This window comes from Bos taurus, chromosome 13 (genome assembly GCF_002263795.3).
Source record: "Bos taurus isolate L1 Dominette 01449 registration number 42190680 breed Hereford chromosome 13, ARS-UCD2.0, whole genome shotgun sequence".
In the NCBI taxonomy this organism is placed as follows: domain Eukaryota; kingdom Metazoa; phylum Chordata; class Mammalia; order Artiodactyla; family Bovidae; genus Bos; species Bos taurus.
This window is the reverse complement of record NC_037340.1, coordinates 52,168,138-52,195,199: the sequence shown is the minus strand read 5'-3', so window position 1 is coordinate 52,195,199 and position 27,062 is coordinate 52,168,138. Positions and strand designations below refer to the sequence as shown.

The 27,062-nt window shown below is 40.6% G+C and overlaps 1 protein-coding gene across 9 annotated transcripts in view; it reads left to right on the top strand.

Moving 5' to 3' along the window:
- Positions 1-27,062, top strand: part of PTPRA (protein tyrosine phosphatase receptor type A) — a 170,910-nt gene that overhangs the window by 115,319 nt on the left and 28,529 nt on the right. For 8 of the 9 annotated variants that reach the window (XM_010811350.3, XM_005214474.4, NM_001206500.1 and 5 more), the window contains 5 exons: positions 10,820-10,904; positions 12,045-12,118; positions 12,311-12,447; positions 25,145-25,235; positions 26,408-26,484. In XM_010811350.3, the coding sequence (XP_010809652.1) occupies positions 10,820-10,904; positions 12,045-12,118; positions 12,311-12,447; positions 25,145-25,235; positions 26,408-26,484 (464 nt within the window). Of the gene's footprint in view, positions 1-10,819; positions 10,905-12,044; positions 12,119-12,310; positions 12,448-20,914; positions 21,009-25,144; positions 25,236-26,407; positions 26,485-27,062 lie in introns of those variants that run through there. The other variant, XM_059892359.1, reaches the window with a different exon arrangement.

The window sequence follows — 27,062 nt, the reverse complement described above, 5'->3', positions numbered from 1 at the left end:
GGAAGTAGACTCTGAGATAGAGATTTCATGTACCTGTGAGGCAGTGATGGCAGGAGAATTGGGTAGGGGTTGGGAAATAAGATGCCATGATATCAGAGCAAAGGCATTAGTCTGTGTGGGCTCTGGAGCTAGACCATCTGAGTTTGCGTGTTGACTCTACAACTTATGGCAGGGGTGGGGGTAGGTACTTTGTCTTCTTTTGCCATTTGCAAGATAGGATGGGAACAAAATTTCCTCCATAGGGTTGTCGTGAGAAATGAAGTGACGTTAAACCAGTGCTGGGTCGGCATATAGCAGTTGCTCAGCAACTCCTGCTACCGCTGCCACTCTGTTACTGTTACTTAGATGGGTGAGTAAGGGATCAGGAATCTCAGCCATCCAGTCAGAACTGTGGGAACAAGGGTGCTCCATGGTATCCCAAGGCAGGGTTACACTGCAGCTTACTACCACAACTGTCGACATTAGGTCATTCTCTGTCCTGTATCTTTTAAACAAAATTCTGCATAAACTTGTCTCATCTTACTTTTTAACGTGCTGTGTGCTTAGTACTCAGTGTCAACTCTTTGCAACCTCATGGACTGTAGCCCACCAGATTCCATAGTCTATCCATGGGGATTCTCCAGGCAAGAATACTGGAGTGGATTGCCATGCCCTCCTCCAGGGGATCTTCCCAACCCAGGGATCAAACCCAGGTCTCCCGCATTGTAAGTAGATTCTTGACCATCTGAATGTTTTTAAAAGTAGGGTTTTTATATGAAGACCTTATAACTGATATTTGTTAAATAGCAAGAGTACAGGCTAAAACTTTTCTAACCATAAATTATTTTAGATGTAATCATTTATTTAACTTGAATTTGTTTTTTTTTTTTTAGATTTGAAATAGTACCCTGTTAGTATTTGTGAAGGAGTTCTGGAACTACAGAGTTCTACAACCAGGCAGGATAAATATTCTGTTGCATCCTAGAGAGAGGCGCCTTTAAGTTTCTCAGCTCTCAGATCAGATCACCTGCTCCCCCTGGCTTTCTCTTTCAGTTCTTTTCTAGAGTTGGAATCTAGAAAGGGCCTGACATTCTTGTTAAAGAGATATCTTGATGTAAGTGACATTATTAAGTGAACTTCATTTATAATGGCTTTCTGTTTTGGTGGTTTAGTCACTAAGTCGTGTCTGACTCTTGCCCACCAGGGTTCTCTGTCCATGGAATTTTCCAGGCAAGAATACTGGAGTGGGTTGCAATTTCCTTCTCCAGGGAGTTTTCCTGACCCAGGGATGGAACCCGGATCTCCTACATTGCAGGCAAATTCTTTACTGATGAGCTGCCGGGGAAGCCCAGTGGTTTTCTGAAGCACCTTTAATAATATGTTCACTCAGCACCTATAAGATGCTGAAGATTCTGTGGGCGGGCAGTGTTCCCTGTCTCATGGAAGAAGCATGTGAACACCAAGAATCAGAGTCTGCTCAGCTACATACTATTGGATATACCATACAAAGTGCTATGAGGAGAGCTTAAAAGGCTCACTGTACATGAGGAGTGGGAAGGAGGCACGATGGTGAGTTTTGAGCAGTTTAAATTAATATAGTAACTGAGGAAAATGAGGGCGCATGAGATAGGGTAAAAGCGAGGAGACATGAAAGAGCCAGTCATGTGTTTGAGGAATTGTGCGTGGTTAACTTGCCTGAGGTGGGAAGTGGTAGGAGGTAGCCTTAGTGGTGTGTTAAGCTCAGGGTGTCTCCTGGTGATGTGATGGAAGGAAGGAAGATGGTCAGATTATTGTTTAAGAAAGCTAACTCCAGGGGCCTTAGGGAAGATGGATGAGTAATAGAAATAAAGGCTTCCAAATGGTAATTTGGCCCAAGACAACAGTGACTGGGTTCACCCCAGAGGTTTGGGCACTTGAGGCAACTTGATGACTTTCACTGTTTTTAGAGCACTTTACAACCTATGAAGACGCTCTTAAAATGATGGTGCCTTTGAGAGTTGATAAATATTTGCCAAAAAGTATGAAGACAAGACAAAAAATTGGGCCTTAGGAGTTGAGGCTAGAGGAGTACGAACTTTACTTCACTGATTATGTTGCAGTTGACCAGGGGGTGTCTTAAGACTTTGGATGATTCACTTGTCTACATATGCTCAGTTGCTTCAGTCGTGTCCAACTCTTTTGTGACCCCATGGACTGTAGCCCACCAGGCCTCTCTGTCCAAGGGATTCTGCAGGCAAGAATACTGGGGTGGGTTGCCATTTATGAGCCCTTAGAATAATATGCCCTTTGTTTTCTTGGAAAGGGAGTATAAGCAAATAGACACCTTTTGTCCCAGAACACCATTTTAGTACTTTTAAAATGCTGCCCTTTAAATGCTGAACTTCTGCTAGAATGGATGGTTGGGGAGTGGGGTGTTGGGGTGGGAGTAGCAGGGAATGGGCTACCGTTCCTGCCTTGGCTGCATCATATAAGGCCATATCTCCAGAGAGCCCAGACCAGGACAAGGCACAATGAGATGATGAGTCTGTCTGGTTTGGAGGAGCCCTACCTAGTATAGTGACTGGATTATGAGCCTGTCTCCAAGTCTGAGATTTGATACAGGGAGCTGTAAATTCTCTACTCTTTTATTAATAGATCTGAGTCTCCTTCCTTCACACAGGGCTGGGACATCTTTACTCTCTGTATTATCTCTAACTGTATTTAAAAAAACATGGGTATAATTTAGATGTCAAGAGGTAAAATCTGACTTTAATGATAGAGGACTGTTCTGGCCTGAAAGCTTGGGAGAGTTAAAATGTTTTTCCAGCAAACGCATAGAAAAAGAGATCAGATTTTGGTTACCAGAGGTGGGGAGTAGGGGGAGGGGGAATTGGATAAAGGCAGTAAGTCCTAGGGATGTACGTAATTAGCACTTGTTATTGTCGTTCAGTACTAAGTCGTGTCCAACTGTTTGCAAACCCATGGGCTGCAGCCTGCCAGGCTTCACTATCTCCCGGAATTTGCTCAGACTTGTGTCCATTGAGTCAGTGATGCCGTTCAACCATCTCATCCTCTGTTGCCCCCTTCTCCTTTTGCCTTCAGTCTTTCCCAGCATCAGGGTCTTTTCCGATGAGTCAGCTCTTCACATCATGTGGCCAAAGTATTAGAGCTTTAGCAGCAGTCCTTCCAATGAATATTCTTGGTTGATTTCTTTTAGAATTGACTGGTTCCATCTCCTTGCTGTCCAAGGGATTCTCAGGAGTCTTCTCCAGCACCACAATTCAAAAGCATCAATTCTTTGACACTTAACCTTCTTTATGGTCCAACTCTCACATCTGTATATGACTACTAGAAAAATCATAGCTTTGACTATACAGACCTTTGTTGGCAAAGTGATGTCTCTGTTTTTGAATATGCTGTCTAGGTTTGTGGTAGCTTTTCTACCAAGGAGCAAGTGTCTTGTTGACTTCATGGCTGCAGTCACTGTCCACAATGATTTTGGAGTCCAAGAAAATAGAATCTGCCACTGTTACCATGTTTTTCCCCATCTATTTGCCATGAAATAATGGGACTGGATGTCATGATCTTAGTTTTTTGCATGTTGAGTTTTAAGCCAGCTTTTTCACTCTCCTCTTTCACCTTCATCAAGAGGCTCTTGAGTTGCTCTTCACTTTATACCATTAGGGTGGTGTTATCTGCATATCTGAGGTTGTTAATATTTCTCCTGGTAGTCTTGGTTCCAGCTTATGACTCATCCAGCCCAGCATTTCGCATGATATACTCTGCATATATAAATAAGCGTGGTTACAATATATGTCCTTGACGTATTCCTTTCCCAATTTGAAACCAATCCGTTGCACCATATCCAGTTCTAACTATTGCTTATAAGTAGCACTACTGTATGTTAAATACAAAAGTTAAGGGAGTAAATTCTAAGTGTTCTCATGCAAGAAAAAATGTTTTCTATATATTTAATTTTGTGTCCATATAAATCATGGATGTTCCCTAAACTTACTGTGATGATTGTTTCATGATGTAAGTCAGATCATCATCCTGTATACTGAAACTTTTCTGTTTCTGTGAATTTCACTGCTCTGGGTACCTCATATCAGTGAAATCATACTGTATTTGTCCTTTTGTGACTGACTTATTCACTTAGCTTAATGTCTTCAAGATTCATCCCTATATTGTAACATATGTTTCCTTACTTTTTAAGGCTAAAAATATTTCATTGTATACATATGCCATGTTTTGCTTATCCATTCATCTGTCAGAGGACATTTGGTTGCTTCTACACTTTAGCTATTGTGACTAATGCTTTTATGAACATGGATATTCTTTTGAGCATATACCCGGAAATGGAATTGCTGGATCATATGGTAATTCTATTTTTTGTAGAACTGCCATACTGTTTTCCACAGCAGCTACACCATTTTTACTTTTCTACCAATGCTGGCCAACACTTATTATTTTCTAGGACCTTTTTTTAATAGCCATCCTGATAAGTGTGAGATTGCTCCTCATTTTATAGTGGCTATTTTAAATTAAATTGTGCAGGGTCCTCTTGCACAAATTGCAGTATATTTTGAAGATTTACCCTATTTCTTATATTACGTCTTCTGTCCTTGATGTTTGTGGCGGTCTTCTGTAGGACTCTGGTTGAGCTTTACTCTGGAGTGCTGAGGGGATTGGAATGTGCTCACAGTAGGGTAATGGCATTGTGAATATGTTAAGAATTCTTATCTTTTAGTGATACATACTGAAGTAACTACAGTTGAAATGATATGTCTCAGATTTGCCTTAATATATGCAACAGGTATAGACCAGTGGTTCTCAGTTCAGGGTGACTTTTCCCCTAGAAAACACTTGGCAACATCTGAAGGTGATTTTTGGGCTTCCCCTGGTGGCTGTGTTGTTAAAGAGTCCACCTGCAATACAGGAGGCCCGTGTTCAACCCCTGGGTCAGGAAGGTTCCCTGGAGAAGGAAATGGCAACCCATTCCAGTATTCTTGCCTGGAAAATCCCATGGACAGAGGAGCCTGGCAGGCTACAGTCCATGGGATCCCAAAGAGTAGGACACGACTTAGCAACTAAACCACAGAAGCTGATTTTGGTCATCACAAATAAGGGTTTTCTACTGGCATTTAGTAGCTAGAGACCAGAGATGTTGTTAAACATCCTGTGGTGCACACAACAGCCCCCTACAACAGAGAATTAGTTATCCCACAGTGTTAATTAGTGTGCAGCTGAGAACCCCAGACCTGGTAAAGATGGAAAAAGCTGGCATGTGATGATACTATTGAAGTGAAATGATAAGTGCATAGGGATTTATTGTAGTGTTCTCTTTTTCCCTGTGGGAGTTTGAAAGTTTTCCATAATAAGGTATAAAATATATATGCAACTTCTATTTATTTATGTATATTTAATAAAGGAGCCATCAGCACACTTCCTCTCTGTATAGAGCATTGTTTTTCCAACTGAACCACAGCTTGTCTGTATACAAGCTGTGGTTGGTGAGCCTTTGGTTAAATACTCTGCTATCTCAGAGCCTACTTTTATCCCTAGTCCTGGTTGACTCTGAGTTTGAGGTGTTTCTCAGCCCAGGCTGGTAGAACTAGTACTACCTCTCTCCTGGAGTTTCTTTAGCTCTCATCTCTTTAGCAGTCTAAGTCCATCTGCTTTGTCTTCCACAAATCCCTCAAAGTTTCTGGTCTACTGATGCCACTCTGTTTCTTCTATCATTTCAGTGTCCTTTTGGCAAGAGGAAAAAATACAGTTATGGATTCAGCCCACTATCTTGAGCCAGATGTCTTCTAATTACCTTCTTCTTTTTTTTTTTTTTAATTTTATTTTATTTTTAAACTTTACATAATTGTATTAGTTTTGCCAGATATCAAAATTAATCTGCCACAGATATGCATGTGTTCCCCATCCTGAACCCTCCTCCCTCCTCCCTCCCCATACCATCCCTCTGGGTCATCCCAGTGCTCTAGCCCCAAGCATCCAGTATCGTGCATCGAACCTGGATTGGCAACTCGTTTCTTACATGATATTTTACATGTTTCAATGCCATTCTCCCAAATCTTTCCACCCTCTCCCTCTCCCACAGAGTCCATAAGTCTGTTCTATACATCAGTGTCTCTTTTGCTGTCTCGTACACCGGGTTATTGTTACCATCTTTCTAAATTCCATATATATGCGTTCGTATACTGTATTGGTGTTTTTCCTTCTGGCTTACTTCACTCTGTATAATAGGCTCCAGTTTCATCCACCTCATTAGAACTGATTCAAATGTATTGTTTTTAATGGCTGAGTAATACTCCATTGTGTATATGTACCATAGCTTTCTTATCCATTCATCTGCTGATGGACATCTAGGTTGCTTCCATGTCCTGGCTATTATAAACAGTGCTGCGATGAACATTGGGGTACACGTGTCTCTTTCCCTTCTGGTTTCCTCAGTGTGTATGCCCAGCAGTGGGATTTAATTACCTTCTTTTAATACCTGATATACAGCCCTCTGGAGAAGGCAGTGGCACCCCACTCCAGTACTCTTGCCTGGAAAATCCCATGGACGGAGGAGCCTGGTAGGCTGCAGTCCATGGGGTCGCTAAGAGTTGGACACGACTGAGCAACTTCACTTTCACTTTCACTTTCATGCATTGGAGAAGGAAATGGCAACCCACTCCACTGTTCTTGCCTGGAGAATCCCAGGGACGTTGGAGCCTGGTGGGCTGCCGTCTCTGGGGTCGCACAGAGTCGGACACGACTGAAGCGACTTAGCAGCAGCAGCAGCATACAGCCCTCTGTGATTAGCATTGAACTGAGACATAATATGGTGATAAATCATTAATTCTTCTATTCATTCACTCGGTGTAGTCCATCTAGTATTTGTTCAGCACCTAGTATGTGTGAAATTCTGTGCTAGGTGTTAAGTATATAGTGAGAAGCAAAGCAAGTATATAATCCTTGCCTTTGTGGAATTTAGGGTATAAAGGAGGGATACTCATAATCAGCTTTACTCAAATAAATACAGAATGTGAGGGGTATTTTCAAAGGAAATAACAGTGGTCTGTGCAAATAATAAAAAAAAAATAGCTAATATTGACTGTGTACGTAATTGTGTGCGAATTACTGTGCCGAGAACTTTACGTGGATAATCTCATTTAATCTTTAGAATAACTGATTTTAGAGATAGGGAAACTAAGACCTACCTAATTTAATGTTAAGTCAGGAAAGACCTCTCTGGAAAAAGTAATACTTGAAATGAGAACTGAATGACTAGGAGTTCAGTGCAGTCACTGAGTCGTGTCCGACTCTTTATGACTTCATGGACTGCAGTATGCCAGGCCTCCCTGTCCATCACCAACTCCTGGAGTTTACTCAGACTCATGCCCATTGAGTTGGTGATGCCATCATCTCATCCTTTGTCGTCCCCTTCTCCCACCTTCAATCTTGCCCAGCATCAGGGTCTTTTCAAATGACTAGGAGTTAGCCAGGTAAAGAATGGAGGGAGGCTAAATACAGCAGAAGGAATAGGGTTCAAAGGCCCAAGGAAAGAACAAACCCAGCATGGAAGACTGCCAATGACTGAAGTTTAGTGAGCAAGGAAAGAATGGAGGAGACAGAAAAAGCAGGGGCTAAATGGGGGAGGTTGTTTCTGGCCAAGGTAAGGATATTAGATTTCAGTCTAAAGGCCTGGGAAACCTTGGAAGGTTTTACATAAGTGGAGACTATGATCTGATATGCTTTCTTCAAGATCACTGTCCCTGCTTTGTGGAAAATGGACTGGCAAGGGATAGTGGCTTACTGTGATTCAGATGAGAAAAGACAGAGATTTAGACTAGAGTGATAGCAACAAAAGGGAAAAAAGGCAGACAAATTTGAGGTGTTGGTTTTAGTACCAAGACATTACTTGCAGGGACTTCCCAGGTGATCCAGTGGTTTAGAATCTGTCTTGCAATGCAAGGGATGGAGGTTCAATCCCTGGTCAGGGGACGAAGATCCCGCATGCCACAGAGCATCTAAGCCCCACAACTAAGATGCAACGCAGCACAATAAATAAATAATATGAGAGGCTATTTTTAAAAAATAAATAAAATACTACTTGCAGCTGAGTTGCATATAGAAGATAAGCCTAAGGAAGAAATTAAGGGAATTCTTAAAATTCTTAGGTGAGCAGTAGAGTAGATGGATGGCAGTGCTAACTATTGAGTTACTGGTGAAGGAAACTTTTTTAACACAGGAAGGTGGCATTGCCTGTGAAATTTAAAGTAGAGGTAAGGTAGTTTCAGAAAAGTTTGAAGAAAAGTCTGACCAAGCAGTGCAAATGTGGAAATTGCTAGCATAATAACTTAAGCTTCCAGCCTGGTCTGATCAACTGGATGAGTATTGAGAAGAGTGCCAAGGACAAAGCCCTGAGTAAATCAGACAGTTAAAGTTCTGTGTGAGAAAAGGAACAACTGATGAGGGAAAATATAAAGCAGCCAAGGGACTGGAAGAAGAGTGCTTTCTCGTGGAAACTGAAGAGAAGAAAGTTCTTCAAAGAGGAGGGAGTAGTCAGCCAGTTTGAATGCTCATTTTAATATGAGATTCACATACCAGGGTATGTGTTGCATGCCAGCTCCCATTAACAAAGAAGCATGATATAATATTTCCCATCTCTTTAAAAACAGACAAACTTTCCATCTTGCCTCTGCCTCCAGCTGCTGCTTTTCTCTGCATCTCTTGATGATGAAAGTCCTCACCTCAGATAAGGAATCGGTGTTTCACTGTCTTTTCTTTCCATCTTTATTTCATTCCATTCAGGCTTTCTCAATGACTTAACTGAAACCGCTCTTTTGAGAAGGTTACCAATAACTGCCCTCTTGTCGAATCAAGTTTCACTTCTCTGTTTTCTTCCTACTTAATCTGTCTATAGTATTTGATTGAGTTGATTACTCCCGCCGTCTTGAAAAACTCTTCTTGGCTTTCATGACACCACATTCTCCTGGGTTATCTCCTACCTTAAGACTGCTACTTACAAGTTAGTTTGCCTACCTGATCTTTTTAAGAATGTAAGTCTACTTATATATCTTCTCTGTTCAAACTCACCAGTCACATAGTGTTTCTCATCACATTCAGAATTAAATCCACACTCATTACTGTGGTGTACAGAGTCTTCTCATTCCTGCCAACCTCTCCAGCCACATCCTGTACCAAAACTGGTCTTTGTGCTCTTTCTTGAACCCACAAAACTATTAAGGACTCTTATGCTCACTAGTCCCTGGGCCTAGAAAACTCTTTGCACAGACCTTTTTGTGATACACTTCTTCACATTATTCATACCTCTGCTCAGTGTAACTGAGAATTCCATGGATTGAGCAGCCTGGTAAGGCTCCAGTCCACAGGGTCGCAAAGAGTCGGACACGATTAAGCGACTTCACTTCAGTGGTAACTACTTCAGACCTTCCCAGACTACTCTTAACATAGCCAGCCACTGCCCTCTCCCAAACCCCATCATTCTGTATCCCCTTACCCTTCTTTTCATCATGTATCTTATCTCTGAAATTGTTTATGATCAGTTTTCTCCTTCTTCCCCCAGAATGTCAGCTCACTGTCAGTTGTCTGTTTAATCACTTCTCTATTCACAGTCAATGGAACAGTGTCTGGCATACAGTGTGGGTCCATAAATATTTTTTGGATGAATGCTAGTAAGAGGTTGAATCAGATGAGGGTGGGAATGTTTCCGTTGGATTTGGCAATTTGCCATTTATTGGTGTCCTTCATGAGGAATGTATTTAAAGGGTGCATTCAGGGTAGGTGTCAGAGCAAAATAGAGTATGGAGTACCCAGAGGTAAGAGGTTAGAGAAGACAACTGTTTTATAAGATAACTGTGAAGAGAGACATGGGACTGGCTATTGGTGGTAGGAAGAAGGTCAGTGAGGTCAAGAAGACAGATACTTGAGGTGACAGTAACAGATGTAATACAGACCACATGTGACAGGATTGACTTTTACATGGAGGGATCTGCTGCAGAGGGCAGAAAGTGATGCTGCTAGAAAGGGTGGAAAACGGTGAAGATAGTTACAAATTCATACTGGTTGTGTAGTTTGTGGCAGGGGCATGAAAGTGCAGGAGGAGGGTGAGGCTCATTATGGGGTGGAAAGGAAGCCAGGCCCTGTGGAATGGAGGGCAGAGTTACTGTGTCTCCTCCAGGCCAGATGTAGCTGTAGTTGGGGTCCTGGTGGAAAGAGGTAGAAAAGGATGACTGTGGAAAGAGGTAGATCAGAGTAACCAGCTGTTTTAGACACACAGCGCTTAAAGATCCAATAATGTCTCCTTGCTTTAATCAGGAACAGTATTCTCTGTTCCAGGAAACTGTTTGCATTTATGATAGGAAAATTGTCCTTTTTCCTTTCTCTCCCATCTTCATGGAGCCCACTGAGCCTGGGAGAAAGTACACTGTTGGGCCTGCACCCCAGCTTGCCATCAGGATTGGATGTGTTCATGCTTTCAAATATTTGAGTATTTCTTACATGCTGAGCACTGGTTTTGTCTTAGGCTCTATAGCAGTGAAAGAAGCAGTCTCTGCCTTCAAAGAACTTTCATTTTAATGTAGGAAAACGGAGAATAAACATATGTATGATAAGTCAGGTCAGGTGGGCATGTCACCCTGGGCCTTTACCTTGCTCTACCCTCCTCTTCGCCCAGTAGCCCTGGGCTGGCACTCTTCTCTTTTCTCCCTTTCCTCCTCCATCTGTCAATACATAAGCATTTGGAAGAGTTGTTCTTCCTCATCTGAGTGTTTCCCTGAGCAGCGGACTGAAGCCTTCCATTACCTACAGTGGTTAACAACATGTTTTGTTCTCTTGATTTCAGATGAGACGCCAATTATTGCAGTGATGGTGGCCCTGTCCTCTCTGCTAGTGATCGTGTTTATTATCATAGTTTTGTACATGTTAAGGTGAGCATGCTGATGCTTCTGCATTCTTGTGGACTCTGTTTCATTACCCCAGGTTCTCGATAAGCCCACAAGTCCAAAAGACAGTAGGATAAGGACAATGAGTAGGATAGAGGGAATGACTCATGGTAGCTTTCCTAAGATTAAAATTCTGCTTAAAAATGTTGTTGAAATTTTGTATAGTCTTAACACCCAGCCCCTTCTTTTTGCTTCCATCTGTCCCAAGTCCAGTCCCTCAACTCCAGTTCATCCTAAAGCCCAGGACCGTGGTTTAGAGGTTGAGGGAAGATGCCACAGTCTGTTGTTACCGATCGGCATTTTAAGGTCTTCAGACCTAGCCCTATTGAAACAACCCCTGAAAGCGCCCCAGTGGAGATTATGTGTTCAGTTAAGGTCTACTTTATTTCTGGTTGTGGCTTTGACCCCATACCCCTCCAGCTACGCCCCTGACTGGGTGTGCTGAACTGAACCATGTAAGCAACAGGGTTCCTCTTCCTGACTTTCTTCCAGGGTCTTCTAGATACTGCTCCTCAAACAGGGAGCAAAAGCCAGGAAGGGAAACCCAAGGGAGGGAAGTGGGAGGTACATTTGTTCTTTTCCTACTGGAGTCACTGCCCTGACTGAGTTTAACTCTGCTCTTATTTTTGGCTTAAGCTACTCTGGGCTCCCTCTGTTCTTCTGTATGGATAAAGATAGGGGAACACCCTACGAGGGGAACACCTCGTACACCCCTATAGTTTGTCTTGTGTCTCCTATCTTTCTGCAGAAGACTTTTGGCCAGACCTGTGCCAACAAGTCTGAAGCTCTAAGTTTCTCTCTTATTACACCCAGAAAGTACCAGGATTTTTGTTTGATACTCTTTGATCTCCCTCCACTTTATTATACCCACATATCCTACCCAGTGTCTCCACCTGATGTGGCTGTGATTTGCAGCAAATCCTGGAACTGTGCAAAGGAGCCATTCCAATGAGAAAATACTGTGGGGTTGAATTCTCTTGCTTAAGCAAGAGCACACTGAGGTGCTCAGTCTCCACTGGAGCTGCTTCAGTGTATAAAGGCTGAATTGATAAGTGGAACTACAAACCAGTGATTGGTCTCTCTGACTCCATGCTTAGTGTTTCACTGTGAACATTTTCTCATTAGGTTTAAGAAATACAAGCAAGCTGGGAGCCATTCCAATTCTTTCCGCTTATCCAATGGCCGCACTGAGGATGTGGGTAAGACATCCCTGAATGACATGGGGGACTTTCATGGAGAAGAAAAATGGAGAAAATAGGAGTTTCCCCGTCCTAAAAGAAAAAAAGAATTGAGAGCAGGACTGGCCCATGAGCTAGAGCCCATAATTTGGTCTCCAGAGAAGGGCTGTGTCCCAAAGGCACCTGACCAACCTTCCCCCTTATGCACTGCAGAACCCCAGAGCGTACCACTTCTGGCCAGGTCCCCGAGCACCAACAGGAAGTATCCGCCCCTGCCTGTGGACAAGCTGGAAGAGGAGATTAACCGGAGAATGGCTGATGACAATAAGCTCTTCAGAGAGGAATTCAACGTGAGTTCTTTACTGAGGCTGGTGTATCAGCAGGGAGAAAGGCAGACCTAAGTCAAGCCTTTTGAGTGATGGGGTAGAAAACAGGTTTCTAATAGGTTAAGAGGTGAGGAGTTTTTACCAGGTTCATCTAACTTCTTTTCTATGTGATCATGGACAGGAAATGAAAAAAAAAATTGCCTTGCCTCCCTCATCTACCCATCTATCCATTCATTCATCATTGCGTCTGTTACTTTTATTTACTTATCCAGACATCTAATATATGTGAGGTGCAAGGGGAGCAAAAGCAGATAGTCCCTGCATTCAGGGAACTTGGTGTATAAGTTCAAACAGCAGTATAGAACATGAAGAACTGGAGAACATGAAGAACTGGTGCTGAGGCATGGGAACCTATATTAAGAGGCGTGGCCTTTAGAGTCTAGAGCCAAGGGGTCCCAGGGTATCTTGAGTAGACAACAGGAGGAAGTCATTGTGGAAAATGAGGACCATGGCAGATTGCAGAGCACAGGCCTCATTTTGGGTAGTGTTTACATTTGTATGTTTTATAAATCCCTCAAGAAAGCAGACCATGTTTGTGAATCTACGAGTTGCTGATCCCAGTCCACTAATTCAGAATTTACTTTAAAAAAAAAAAAAAACAATGTTTTAATTGAGACCCAATCATAGGCAAGGGCGTTGGGGAAAGGCAGATGGGGAACATTCCAGGTACTGGGAATATCAGAATCAATCTGTCAGTAGTGACAGTGGGTGAGGGAAGGCACATTCAAAGAATAGTAAAAGCTGTGAGTGGCTGAAAGGCAGAGACTTGAGGGAGATGAAAATGTATAAGACTGAGCCAGACTGTAGATCCTGTAGACTGTCGTGAGAGAGGTGGAAAGCCACAGACCAGCCAGGTTTGTATTTTGAAAAAAATGACTCTGGTGGTTAGGGAATAGCCAGGATAGAAAAGAAAATGGTGAGACCAGGATAGAAACAGGAAATACAGTTAGGGGCTGCAGCAGTTAGACCAGAGGTGCTGATCCAACTGATGTAAAGTGGTAATGATTAGGGAGAGGGGAGTGGATTTGAAGATACAAGAACAGTTCCAGAATTGGCTAATTCATCAACCTGGGCATTGCTGAACTCTCAGTCTCCTTTAAACCTTTCCACTCAGCCATGTGTCAGCCCTGTTTCTTAGGCTGGGTCCCCTCATGTTGCCAAACTGGCTGCCCAGGGAAGTCCCTGGTGGTCCAATGATTAGGACACTGCATATTCTGTGCTGAGGGCCTGGGTTCAGTCCTTGGTTGGGGAACTAAGACCCCATAAACCATGCATCACGGCCCCCTAAAAAAGTAATGGCTGCCCTAGTTGTAGGCACAAATGGAGGTAAACAAGTCCAGGGGGAAAAGGGTGACTGTTTCTTCCTGTGTGTTTCCTTTTACTAGTGAGGAAAACTTTCCCAAAAGCTTCTGGGGACTTACCTGGTCACATATTCTGTCACAAACTAGTCATAGGCAAGGAAGAAATAGACTTACTGCACCTGGTGGAGACCAGTCCAGGTTATTCCTGTGTCATGTAGAAGATGGGTGGATAACCCATAGAATGGAAGCTCTTGTAGCAAGGAGGAAAGGAGGAATGATTATTGGGATATTTGCTCCACCACTGAAGGGCTTGGAGTAGAGAGTGGTGTGGTCAGACTTACAGTCTGAGAAAATCACTAGCTACAATTTGGAGAATAGATGGCAGGGAAGCAAGAGGTAAAGCAGAAGACCATTTACCAGGGAAGAGTTAAGTAATAACTTGGACCCCTTTTTCTGGCTGTTAGAATAACACCACCATTTAATACTCATTATTGATTAAGAACATTTCACCTTATCCCACAAGATAGCACTCTAGCCTCAACTAAGCTAGGTTTCCAGTAGGCATTCTGTTGTTTTGTAATTATGGTGTAAGCTACTTCTGAGTAATGAGTAGGTGGCCCTGTAGCCATATTTTTTCTGTGAAATGAATTCTTTGTTTGGAGATAATTCCCTGAGATCCATAACAAATATCTGGGTAGAGGTGGTGTTCCTAAGAGGCATGGTAGGCAAATTCAGATAGGTATTGTGCCAGCCAATTGCTGTGCTACCATGGCCACATATGTGCAGTTGGGGTGGTGAGGGGAAGAGCTGATCAGCGTCTCTTGGCTTCTTACAGTGCGTGCCATCTGGTGAGCATACACAGGGAGTGTAATACATATTTCCTGTCTTTCTTGTCCCAGTTATCTACTACCCAGGGGTCAGCTTAGATCCTGAGATCCAGTGAAGTGGATAGTGTGATACCTTGCTTGAAGTTCTGTTCACCAGATGAATTTCTCTTTTATTCGGAGTGATACCTAAGTAGATTATCCCATAGCCGTCTACCTCCAGAATGGGCTAGCATGACTCACAGAGCCATTAGTACACTAGGCTGGACTTTTTTTCTCCCTTAGTCAACTGTTAGTATCATCAGGAAGTCAGTGGAATCTATTGAAGGAGCGGGTGTGTGGCGTGTGTTCTGTACACATCCATTTCAGCTGAATTCTGGACATGTCCCAATTTATAGCCTATAGACTTACATAATACTAAATTTGGACTTCTCAGGTGGCTCAGTGGTAAAGAATCTGCCTGCCAATGCAGGAGACGTGGGTTCGATCTCTGAATCAGGAAGATCCCGTGGAGAAGGAAATGGCAACCCACTCCAGTGTTCTTTTTTTATTTTGCTTTATTTGGCTGTGTCAGGTCTTGGTTGCAGCATGCGGAATGTTTGATCTTCATTGTAGCATGCAGGATCTTTTTAGCTGTGGCATGGGAACTCTTAGCTGTGGCATGTGGGATCTCGTCCCCTGACCAGGATCATACCCAGGCCCCCTGCATTGGGAGTGTGGAATCTTAGCCACTGAACTTCCAGGAAAGTACCCCCACTCCAGTATTGTTGCCTGGAAAATCCCATGGACAGAGGAGCTTGGTGGGCTACAGTCCATGGGGTTGCAAAAGAGTCAGACACGACTGAGCAACACTAAGTTTATAATGAGCAGTTAAGGTCATGGATATCTAGTGTCCCATGGCCAGGCTTACATCATTACCAGAGCCCAATGTTGAACTAGAAACGTGATGTTGCTGACAGGATCATGATCTTTTCCCCAGATTCTAAGGTTATTTCATTGCAGTTCTCCTGCTCAGCTTTAACCAGAGACACTTAGGGCCCCCAAAACCTACCAGAATTCATTTCTCTGGCCTGGATCAGCTAAAGAGCCTTCTCTTTAGGTCACTCAACAAATGAGTCAGACCAGGACACCAGCATGAGATAGGTGTTGTCTCCAAAGTCTGTAATGGCACAGCAAGCATCACTCCTCCTCCTTCAAGTGGGCAGAGGTTGGGGGCACAGGGGCAAGGAGTAGCAACTTGTTCTTTACGGTAGACAGTGACGTGCTGTGGGCCTTTGACTTTCAGAAAACTTGGCCTAGGTGGCAAGCCACTATACTTTTATTTTTATGTCTATCATGTACATCTAAGATACATAATATCCTGTTCTCCAAGTCCTGTTAGCTTCTTGTATCAGCATAGTTATCAGGGTGATGTCCTGTGAAACAAAGACAAAACCCCAGTGAACCAGATCACAGCAGAGAGAGGTCAAGATGATTTATCACTGAAGCTGCTCCTGCCATGAGGAAGGGAAACTGCATGTGTAGTCTTTGTGCATCGTAAAGGAAAAAATAAGTACACTTGCCTTATTAATAGTGAAATTCCAGGTACTCAGGGTTATATTAATCTTTAGGAATGTGAGCACATGTGGAAAAGCATCTGCAAATCTGCAGCTCCACATGATTTGTGTATGCTGTTATACTGACATTCCTAAAAACTGTCATCTCATCTATTTGGTAACTTATATGGGGAGTAATAGGAAGCATCAGAATAGTTAATACTAGTAGTTACTGAGCACTTGCTTCATGCTATCAGTAAACTCACACATGTAAATGGGTTATCTCATTGTTACCCACAACTTTTAAGTCTCCTGTCACAGTTAGGATCTCTGTGACTTGCCTGGGACCTAGCCTTTTGATAAAGGGAGATTATTACTCCAGCAGCTTGCATTTGTTCTGGAGGTCATGGTGTGGCCTCTGAAGCTTTTTTTCATTTCACTAAGATCAAGAATCCCATTTTGATGTCAGTTCCTTCTTCTAAAAGATTCAGGTGCTTTCCTCACCAGTGTGCACCCTCTATTAAGGCATGCATTATAGAGCCCATCAAGGACATGATGAAGATGTCAGTAAGAAGGTTGAACCTGTTGGATCCCCTATAACACTGATCTCCTCTACTTTGTCCCAAGGGCTTTCTGGCTTTTCATTGAACCCAGCTTTCAGTCTAGGTTCCCACTGGCCACTCCACCACTAGAATTGTGGCCAGTTTCCTAAGCAGGTACACTAACACAGAAGTTCAGTTAACCATGCCATAACTAGAAATATGGCCCTATTCAACAATTAGAATTAGATCCGTCCTTGATCTAACATTCTCAAAATCTATTTCAACAGTTATTCCTGTGGTTTTTGATGATCCAACTCAGTGAATTCCTGTAGTTTCTTCTGGGTGTTAGTTCTTTGCTTTTCTACCTTCTTTTATATTTCCTCCAGATTGTGTTATGCTTGCATCCTGATTATCCATGAGCAATGAGAGCTGGGTTATGGGGCAGTTTTCATCATCAAAGCAGGATGCAGTGAAGAGCACAATAGAGATTTTTAGAAGTTAGTTTTCTCCAACTGTTGTTTCATTTTTGCATCATTTCAGTTATCTCACTTGATAATTCAAGAGATAATTTTCTCACTAGATAATTTAAAGCCTTGTCTTTCACATGACCAACCAAGAAAAGATGTGAATTCCATTGGTGTTAACACTTAGTAATCAGCAAAATTCTGAAACCTTAACTTTTGGTTCAGCAAAATACATAGCACAATCATAGAAGGGCCCTGAATTTTATGGTGTCTTTGGAGATGAATATTTGATGTTGGAGCTGGTCTTTTTCTTGTTTTGTTGTCTAAAATTGTTAGAAATAATTCTGTTACTTGGTTTCAGTGTCTCTTCTCTCCTTTTAGTTGGGACTCCCCTCTCCCTAAATTCCTTTACCATCAGCTAGAACACATCCCAGGTGATGGCAAGCAAGTCATTAACTGAAGTAACTGTTGTAGAGTCATGAGGTATAAGTGGCTTGCTCTTTCCCATAATGAAAATTGACTAACAGTTCTTTCCCTTCATCTGAACTCAGTGATTAGGTTCACATCACCTGCATTTCCCCCATCAGTCTCTCACCTACAACCCCACCCTCTGTTACTAACTGCTAAGTGAGCTTAAAAGCAAGAGAAGTCATCTCAATTAAGCAAAAAATTAAAACCATCAATTGGGAAGATACTGGGGAACCTGGCAGAATCAAAAGATGAGATAGACAACCAGCCCCTGGACTGAGCAGATCCTATCTTGGTGGTTCTGGGCCCTCTAGGGAAGCCTCTGCTGCTTCCTGAGTTTCAAAATCCTAGAAGAGAGAATTTAGATGGCACAGTGTAGGTACGGTGTGACTGTGCTTGCATTGGTCAGCCCTGACAGGAAAGGGGAGAAATAACCATAGGACAAACACACCAGTTTGTGTCCACTATCATAGAATAATATTCTTATAATCATAGAGTGAGAAAGGCCTTTGTAAACAAAACTCAAAATTCAGAAGCTAGAATGGAATAGATTGAAAGATAATAAGTGTATTAAAATGTTAAGTGTCTCTTAAAAATGACACCTTAAAAAAGTGGCCAACTGGAAGAAACTATTTGCCACAGGTAGACAAGAGAATTTTCCATAATGTATAGAGATTCTCCAAACCTATGAGAAAAAAGTAAACATTTCAGGAGAAAAATTGGGAAGAAAAATTCAGGGAAGAAAAGCAAATGGTCTATAAACGTAGGAAAACAAACTCAGCTATATCTAGTAATCAGGAAATCCAAATTAAAACTAACCATTTTGGGGGGCCTGTTAGATTTGAAAATTTTCAAAGATTCATATCAAGTATGGACAGGTATGGGGGTAAAGACAATCTTACACACAGGTAGGAGGAGTTTTAAGTTGATAGAGCTTTGGGAGGATAATTTGGCAGTATCAACCAAATTTCAAATGCTTATACTATCTGACCTAATTTATGAGACTCTAACAAGAAAAACCACACATATATTTTTACAAGGATGTTCATTATAGCATTACTTATAATAGCAAAGAAAATAAAATGAAAAGTATTTGTTAGATAGCCAAGTGGCTAAATGATTTCTCTCATCTATTATGAAATTCTGTACTGTCGTTAAAATAAATGTCAACATAGAAAAATATGGGGGAAAAAATCACTATTTTGGTGACTTTACATGGTATGCTGCTGCTGCTGCTGCTAAGTCGCTTCAGTCGTGTCCGACTCTGTGCGACCCCAGAGACGGCAGCCCACCAGGCTCCTCTGTTCCTGGGATTCTCCAGGCAAGAACACTGGAGTGGGTTGCCATTTCCTCCTCCAATGCATGAAAGTGAAAAGTGAAAATGAAGTCGCTCAGGCGTGCCCGACTCTTAGCGACCCCATGGACTGCAGCCTACCAGGCTCCTCCGTCCTTGGGATTTTCCAGGCAAGAGTACTGGAGTGGGTTGCTATTGCCTTCTCCATTACATGGTATAATCCCCTTTAAAAAATATATGTATGTCTGTGTGTGAGTGTATTAATGCTTTTATTTATTTTATTTTTTTAAGTCTGAAGGAACACTGAACTGTAATCAGTGGTTGCCTACAAGGATGGGTAGAAGATAAAGATGATAGGGAACTTCCACTTTCTACTGAACTATTTGACTTTCTTTTACAGCAAGCATAGTTTCAGATAATACTTTTAAAAGCAGGCTTTAAAATAAAAAAGTTCTTTTAATATAGTAAATAAAGCTATTCAAGCTTATTAGCTTTAGCATAATATCCATTATGCTTTAATGAATGTGTAGCATATAGAATAAAGAGTTGTGTACCCAGAGTGAGCTGTGCCAAGAGTCTTGTGATTAGGTCTCTGTGAAAAGGAATAACATTAAAAGGGAATTTGTTTTAGAGAAAAACTGGACCATGGAGGTGAACAGCTGAAGAAACAATAAGCATAGGAAATGACAGCTGTTTTCAGATATCTGACAGACCAGAGAGTGTGGCCTTTCATTTCTATGAAGCCCCACCATAGTTGAAAGTTATGGGTAATGGAACTTTGTCTTAAAGTTACAAGCTGGAACTTTTTTTACTGACCAGCATTTGTCTCAGAAGAAAGTATTGAATTTTTTTTTTTTTAAGCAAGAGTTTGAAAAGTCACTTATTGAGGTCCCTAAAGCTTGTTTAAGGTTTAATAAATAGATAGAATTTAGTTAGCTCCTGAAGTGAAAGGAATAAGTGAGGAAAAGAACTGGAGGGGCAGTGAAGTGGTCAAAGTCTGTGATTTGTGAAATGTGAACCACACCCCCACACACACAACCCAGTCAGGGCCCTGCATCTTTAGAGACATCTTAATTATTGAATTTCCAAGTAAAGACACATTTATGTGCAACATGGTAACAGAACTGTGTGGCAACTGAATGAATCAGAAACAGAATAGCCTCTACATGGATGAGTTGTCTCCAAATAAATGAATCAGAGCCAAAGGCTACAGGAGTTATCAGTAGCAGTCAGGAGCTTTGGAATTGGGGTTTCAGCAGGGAATTGGGGGTTCAGGATTTCCAGGGGACAGAGAATACACCAGCTGACCACTTGGATTTTACAATAGTCAGTACAAGGGAAAAATGAAACAAATTGTGTATCGAGGTGTTAAGTCCTTCTAAACCAAACTGTTCCAAGATAAGGGGAACTGCTGTGGAAGGTAGTAGGATCCCCATCACAGCAGGGTGTTCAGACACTGGTGAGGAGTCAGGATATTTGGAAGGGGATTCAAACTTAAAGTGAATGAGATTCATTACTATACTAGAGACATTAGACAGCACAGTAAGGCAAGAAAAGAAATGAAAGGTATGAAGGATTGGAAAGAAAGAGACAAATCAGTTTTGTTTTTTTCCCACAGAGGAAATTATTGTTCCAGAGAAATTCATAGATTCACCAGATAAATTATTAGAATTAATGTTATCTTAACAAGGTTGATAGATACAAAAATAGCATAACAATTAATGCATTTCTATACATAAAACCAAAATCAGGAAGTCTAATAGTTTTTAAAAGATGTCATTTACAGTAACATCCAAAATATGAAGTACCTAGGAATAAATTTAATACAATATTTATAAAATATTTGGAGAAAATTATTAAAATGTTTGAAGACATTAAAGAAAAAAGCCTTAATTAGTGAAAGAGATAAGATCAATGAATTAGAAGGCTCAATATTGTAAAGTTGTCAATTCTCCTCAAACTGATATATAGATTCAATGCAATTCCAATAAAAATCCCAACAGGTTTTTTGTGGAACTTGACAAGCTGATTCTAAAATATATATGGAGGAGAAAAGATTCAAGAATAGCCAAGACATTCCTGAAGAAGAAGAACAAGGTGAGGAGACCTGCCTTACCAGATATAAAGAATTATTATAAAGTGTAGTAAGTAAGATAGTTTTATATTGGCACTGGAATAGATGGATTGACCAGCAGAAAAAATAGAGAACCCAGAAGCAGATTCATGTGTAAAGGGAAACATATTGGTGACAAATGCTGTTGTAGTTTCGCAGGGGGAGAGGAGGGTCCTTACATAAACAGTGCTCGGACGACTGGGTAGGGATAAATGAAATTGAATTCTTGTCTCATACCAAAAATCAATCCCAGTTGATGTAAACACTGAAATTTAAAAGACAAAATGTGGAGACAATAATGTAGGAAAATATACCATGATCTCTCATAGGAAAGCATTCTTAAGATTTAAAATGTTTATAAAGGGAAAGATTGATCAACTTGACTACGTTAAAATGCAGAACTTCTCTTTATAAACAAATAACATAAAATGAAAGGGCAGGCCACAAACTTGGGGAAAAAAATTCTTATAACATTTATAACTGATAATAGAATGAGTATCCAGAACACATAGAGAACTCCCTACAAATTAGTAAGAAACAGTCCAGTAGAAAAATGGGGAAACACTCAACCAGGTTCTTCACAGAAGAGGAAAGACCAGTAAACTGTGAAAAGATGGTTAATAATAATAATCAGAGAAATGTAAAGTAAACCTATATTGATACATTTAAAGTCTGATTATAGCAACTGTTGTTGAGGATACATAACAGCTGGAACACTTTGATGGTGGGAGTGTGAATTGGTGTAACTACTTGGAAAAACTGTTTGGCCTCTTCTGATAAGGTTACTCATACTCATACCTAAAACTCATGTGCATATGCATGAGGAAACACAGTTAGTGCTCAAAGCAGATTGTTAACTGTAAACAACCCAAATGTTCATCAATAGGAGAATGGAAAGATAAATGTTGGTATGGACTAAAAATGAAGGACTACCAAGTAGTTAAAATGAATGAACTTCAGCTGCATGGAACAACCTGAGTGAATCTTAAGAATGTAATGTCGGGCAAAAAAAGCAAGTCACCACTTGATAATCATTCCATTTTTATAAAAAAAAAAAAATAGACTGAACAATAAAAAATGTATTTTTATAGATACAGAATGTTTGGGATACAAATAAAGCAAAGGGATAATAAGTACAAAATTCCAAATTTACTTGTGAGAGAAGGAAGAAGACATGATGAGGAAGGACCTAAAGAGAACATCTTTCTAAGTTAAATTGGGTGGTGGATATACTTTTTTAAAAGATAAATGTAAAAATTGAAGAAAAAACTTTAATTGACATTAAAAAAAAAAAAGCCTTGCATCCTGTAAAGGCTGAAGCAAGGGATGAAATGGTCTTTGATGCCACCTCCTGTTTGTGGAGAATTTAACATCTTAGAGCCTTCTGGTTTAGCTGCTTCTGTCCAGCTATCCAGGCTCAGTTTGTCAGAGTAGAAACTGAAAGAAATAAGATTCCCCTTGTTTTCATCCTTGACCTCAGCTCTTTAGTGTGACATTTTGCATCTAGCACGTGTCCTCAAAAGGAAACTTTTTATTTTCTCTCGTCAAACAGTGGCTCCTGTTTCTTCCTAACTTTGCTTTTTGGAGCCTCAACCGACCTGGAGACCTAACTTTTCTTCATCAAGACTGGGGGAGTTAGGGATGCTGACAGGACTGTGAGATGTGGTCACTGTCATTACTGACCTTGAGGATTATTTTCAAGAATCTTGTTGTCTCTACATCTGTTCTATATCATTTTAGACAAGGGATGTAACAGTTATGCCTTATGATTAGTCGTGAGGGCTTTTAAAATCTTGTCTCATCCTATCCTGCATCAAGGTGGAAACCTGTGGAAATCTAGCCTGTCTTAGTGAAGAGAATGCAAACTGTGGGTGAATTGGGAAATTCCAATCTTCCAGCCCAGGAAACTTTTTTCGCCTTTAATGGGTTGACAGCACTGGGTCTAAATAAATTGCTTTTCTTAGAGAAATAACATGGAGGACCTCTGAGGTTTTAACTGTGAAAAGAAAATCTCTTGAGTAAGTGAAGGTAGATGGACTATGAGACTTTGATGATTATTGTTATCTTGTGGTCTTTCACTTTAGTTTCTCCTACTACTATACTGCTGGTTCCCAGGAAATATATTCGTTCCTTCATAAAAGTCTTGCTTCTGTCTGACAAAATTGATTGTTTTTAGGCTCGCATTTACTTAATTTAATCTTTATTATTATTATCCAAGCTAGAAACCTGCAAGCGTCTTTCATTCCTGTCTCTTTCTCTCCCCAACTTCCCTTTTGTTCATTCCATCTCTAAATATAATAATTCTAACTGTGTGATACATTGCAGATGTGACTATTTCCTTGCACTATCGCCTTTCTACATTCTATACTTGCCTTCCTCCCAGCCCGTTTTCCATGCAGCAGCCAGAGTGATTCTTTAACATGTAGAATGAACTGCAATTTAAAAACTTTAAACGGTTTCCTCATGCACTTAAAGTAAAACTCAAACTTCCTATTAAAGGACCTACATGGAAATACATGATCTTGTTAAACTAAGCTCCTCCCACTTCCTCTTGCCATTCCCACCAACCACACTTTGTTTATAACACCCTTTTTGCACAACACATTTTGTGCATAACACCCTCCCTGGCACTTTATTTCCCCACACAAACGAAGTGTTCTCCTGCCTCTGGATCATCACACATGCTCTTTTCTGTGCCTGGAATACTTTTTTCCGTACTCATCCTTCCTCATAGAGACCTACCCCTCAGTCTGTACTCGGGAATTTCTTGGGCTTTTGATTCTTTCTCTAGTAATATTCTGTTCTTGCATTGCATATACCTTGGTATGTAACTTTATTTGTTTTATTTAATATCCATCTTTCACCCACAAGTTTGCATTGTTCATGAGAGCAAGAGCTATGTATATGATTGATTTACCACTGTTTGCTCTGTGCCTAACCTGGTACCTAAGAGGTATACATTTTATGTTTGTTGAAAGAGTGAATGAAAAGTAACACACAAACCATACTTACTTAACTGTTCCCCTACTGCTGAATACTAAGGTTGTTTTCAGTTTGGGGTCGTTCTAAACAATAATAAAGTAAGTAATCTGAGCATTGAGATTTTTATTTAGACTAGAATCCAGAGTTGTTAGGTCAAAGAGTATGAATATTTTTAAGGCTTCTAAAGCATATTTCCAAATCACTTATCAGGAAGGTTGTCTAGGTTATAATTTTAAACTATTTCTTTCTTTTTTTTTTTTTTTTTTTGCTTTCTTAGTTTTGAATATATAGAACATAGAAGAAGAAAACAGTTCAAATAATAAAGTTTAGCTTCCTCCTCCTAAATAAATAAATAATAAATTAAAACTTAATTTATTGAATGCTTATTCTATGCCAGACATGAGATCATCTTGTTTACTCCTTATGTAGCAGATATTATTATCCCAATTTTATGGGAAACTTTGCCCAATTTGCTCAAGTTCATGTAGTCCAGACTATCTTATATCAAGCCATTTATACTTGTTCCATACCTCCCAGTGCCAGCTAATTTACATTTGCTCCAAAACTGCTGCAGATTCCATGTCACGTCATCCAAGTCTTCTGCTTTCTAACTGCTGCATCCCCGTGAATGCCGTCTCACCCACCAACCTTATCCACATGATGCTAGAGGCTGGGCTGCCATACCTGCTTGTCAGGCCCCTAACCCAGCTGACCATCCAGACCCCTCCTGTGTGGTTTACTCTTGAAATGCATATTGACTTTGCATGGTGGTCAGCATGGGTATAAATGGCCCATCCCTTCAGTTATGCTGCCCACTCCTATATACAGTAAGGGGTAGGGGGTGCCTTTTGATCTAGCATTGTAATGGGCCCCTAACCATAGAGTAATCATGTAAAGAGCATGCTTATAGTAATGGAAAGGGCATTCAGCCCTCTGGGCATTCGGACTCTACGTAGCTTAGGAGCTATTTAGAAAAGAGGTGCGCTGTCTTTATTAGGCTGTAGCAATTCATGTGGGCATATTTTTTTCTCCCCAAGAAAAGGTAGAACTTGCTGCCAGGTCAGAGTATGGTGCAGCAGTTTACATGCCTGGTACTTATCCCTATGAATAACTCTTGTAATTTCTCTTAACCTTTTAGGCTCTTCCTGCTTGTCCTATCCAGGCCACCTGTGAAGCTGCCTCCAAGGAGGAGAACAAGGAAAAAAATCGATACGTAAACATCTTGCCTTGTGAGTGTAGGGTTTCTTGGGATACAAACTGAAACTGCATCTGTAGCCAGGTTTTCTGAGGATAGAAGGAATCTGGTGATTGATCATGGGAAGACAAGTAATAAGAATAGAGTGAAAACTTTGGGTAATAAGAATAGAATGAAAGAGTCTTTATGGCTCCCCAGGCATCCCCAGGTGCTCATCAAGTCATTTGGGGTACTTAACCAGGTTTTTGTGGCAGACCTAAAGTTTCTAGGAGGTTAAAGAGAACAATTTCACTAAGACCAGATAGAAAGAGGTTGTTGTGGAGTTTTTTGCTGCTTATTGCAAAAAAATTCTTGTTTAGAGTTCTCTTCATAACTCCTTCCCAGAGTTAGTCATTATGAATCTGTTTATCTATAACTTAATGGACATTTTTCTAGGCTAGTGGCCTCCAGAATAGAATATACATAATCCAGTGGGATGCAAGAGCAAAATGTTTGAACTTTGCTTTATTTTTATAATTGCTTTTTTAAAAATTAATTCTTTTAAAAATTCCTGATGTATTTTTGGGTGCATAATATAATTAGAGACCACTATACTAGCCGTTTATAGATACTTTTGTCTTCTTATTTGTGTATAAATGTGTATATATTTTTTTAGTATAACTGGTATGCTGTATACATTGCTGTTATCTTGGAAAATTAGAGAAAGATAAATACTGTATGATTTCACTCACATGAAATCTAAAAAAAAACAAAACAAACACAAGCTCATAGATTCTGAGAACAGATTATTGATTATTGGAGAGGAAGGGGGTTGAACGTGGGTAAAATGAATGAAAGGGAGGGGGTCTATTGCATGGTCATGGATGGTAGCTAGACTTGTGGTAATCACTGTAGTCATTACAGATGTTGACTTATAAGGTTGTATACCTGAGACTATAAAGAAATGTAAAATAAAAACAAAGCTAATATATATTGGCAATTGTCGAGAAATAGGAATATTCACTTTCTTTTTTATCATCTGCTTACTATTCCATATTATGGTTGAGATATGTTTGAATTTTTGCTGTTATAAATAGTGTTGCAGTGACAACCTATATAGGTGTATATACAACCTATACAGTTCTGCATCGTCACAACTGGCCTGCTTGCATTGGGACCAGGGAAAAATAAAATTGAATTTAATTGAAAAAAAAATTTTTTTTCTAGATGACCACTCTCGAGTCCATCTGACACCAGTTGAAGGAGTTCCAGATTCTGATTACATCAATGCTTCATTCATCAATGTAAGAAACTTGAGTTTTTCTCATTGTTACCTTGACTGATCATTGGCTCTTTTCCAGCTGCATATAAGGAGGATTACTTGTCATTACAAGTTTTCCCTGAGGATAATTTTTTTAAAAGACTAAAAAATAATTTTTTTAAAGATCAAACAGATAGTTTAAAATGTATTCTTATGTTTACCTGTCATCATTACCAAAATTTTCCCACGCAGAAATCAGAATCTAAATGTATACCTCACAGTAGGAGTCAGTGAATCCTTTATTGAGCTTATTCGGATAACTAAGAACAGAATCACACCTTGCCATCTACAGTAAAAGTAGGGAAACAGGACAAGGATATATGACTCCAGATGAGTCTGGCTAGTCATGTCTACTTCAAGAGGAGAGCTGAAATTGGAAGGAGGTTTTTAGGGTGATTTAGAGAATGTTTATAGAGATGGTATGAGAGACATGAGTATGTTTTATAGGCTCACAGGAAGGAATCAGTAGAGGGAGAGTTTGAAAAAAAAAGAGAGTAAGCAAGAGAGCTAAAAAGAGCAAGCCTGACTACTGAAGCATGAAGAGAATATTGATGAAATTTG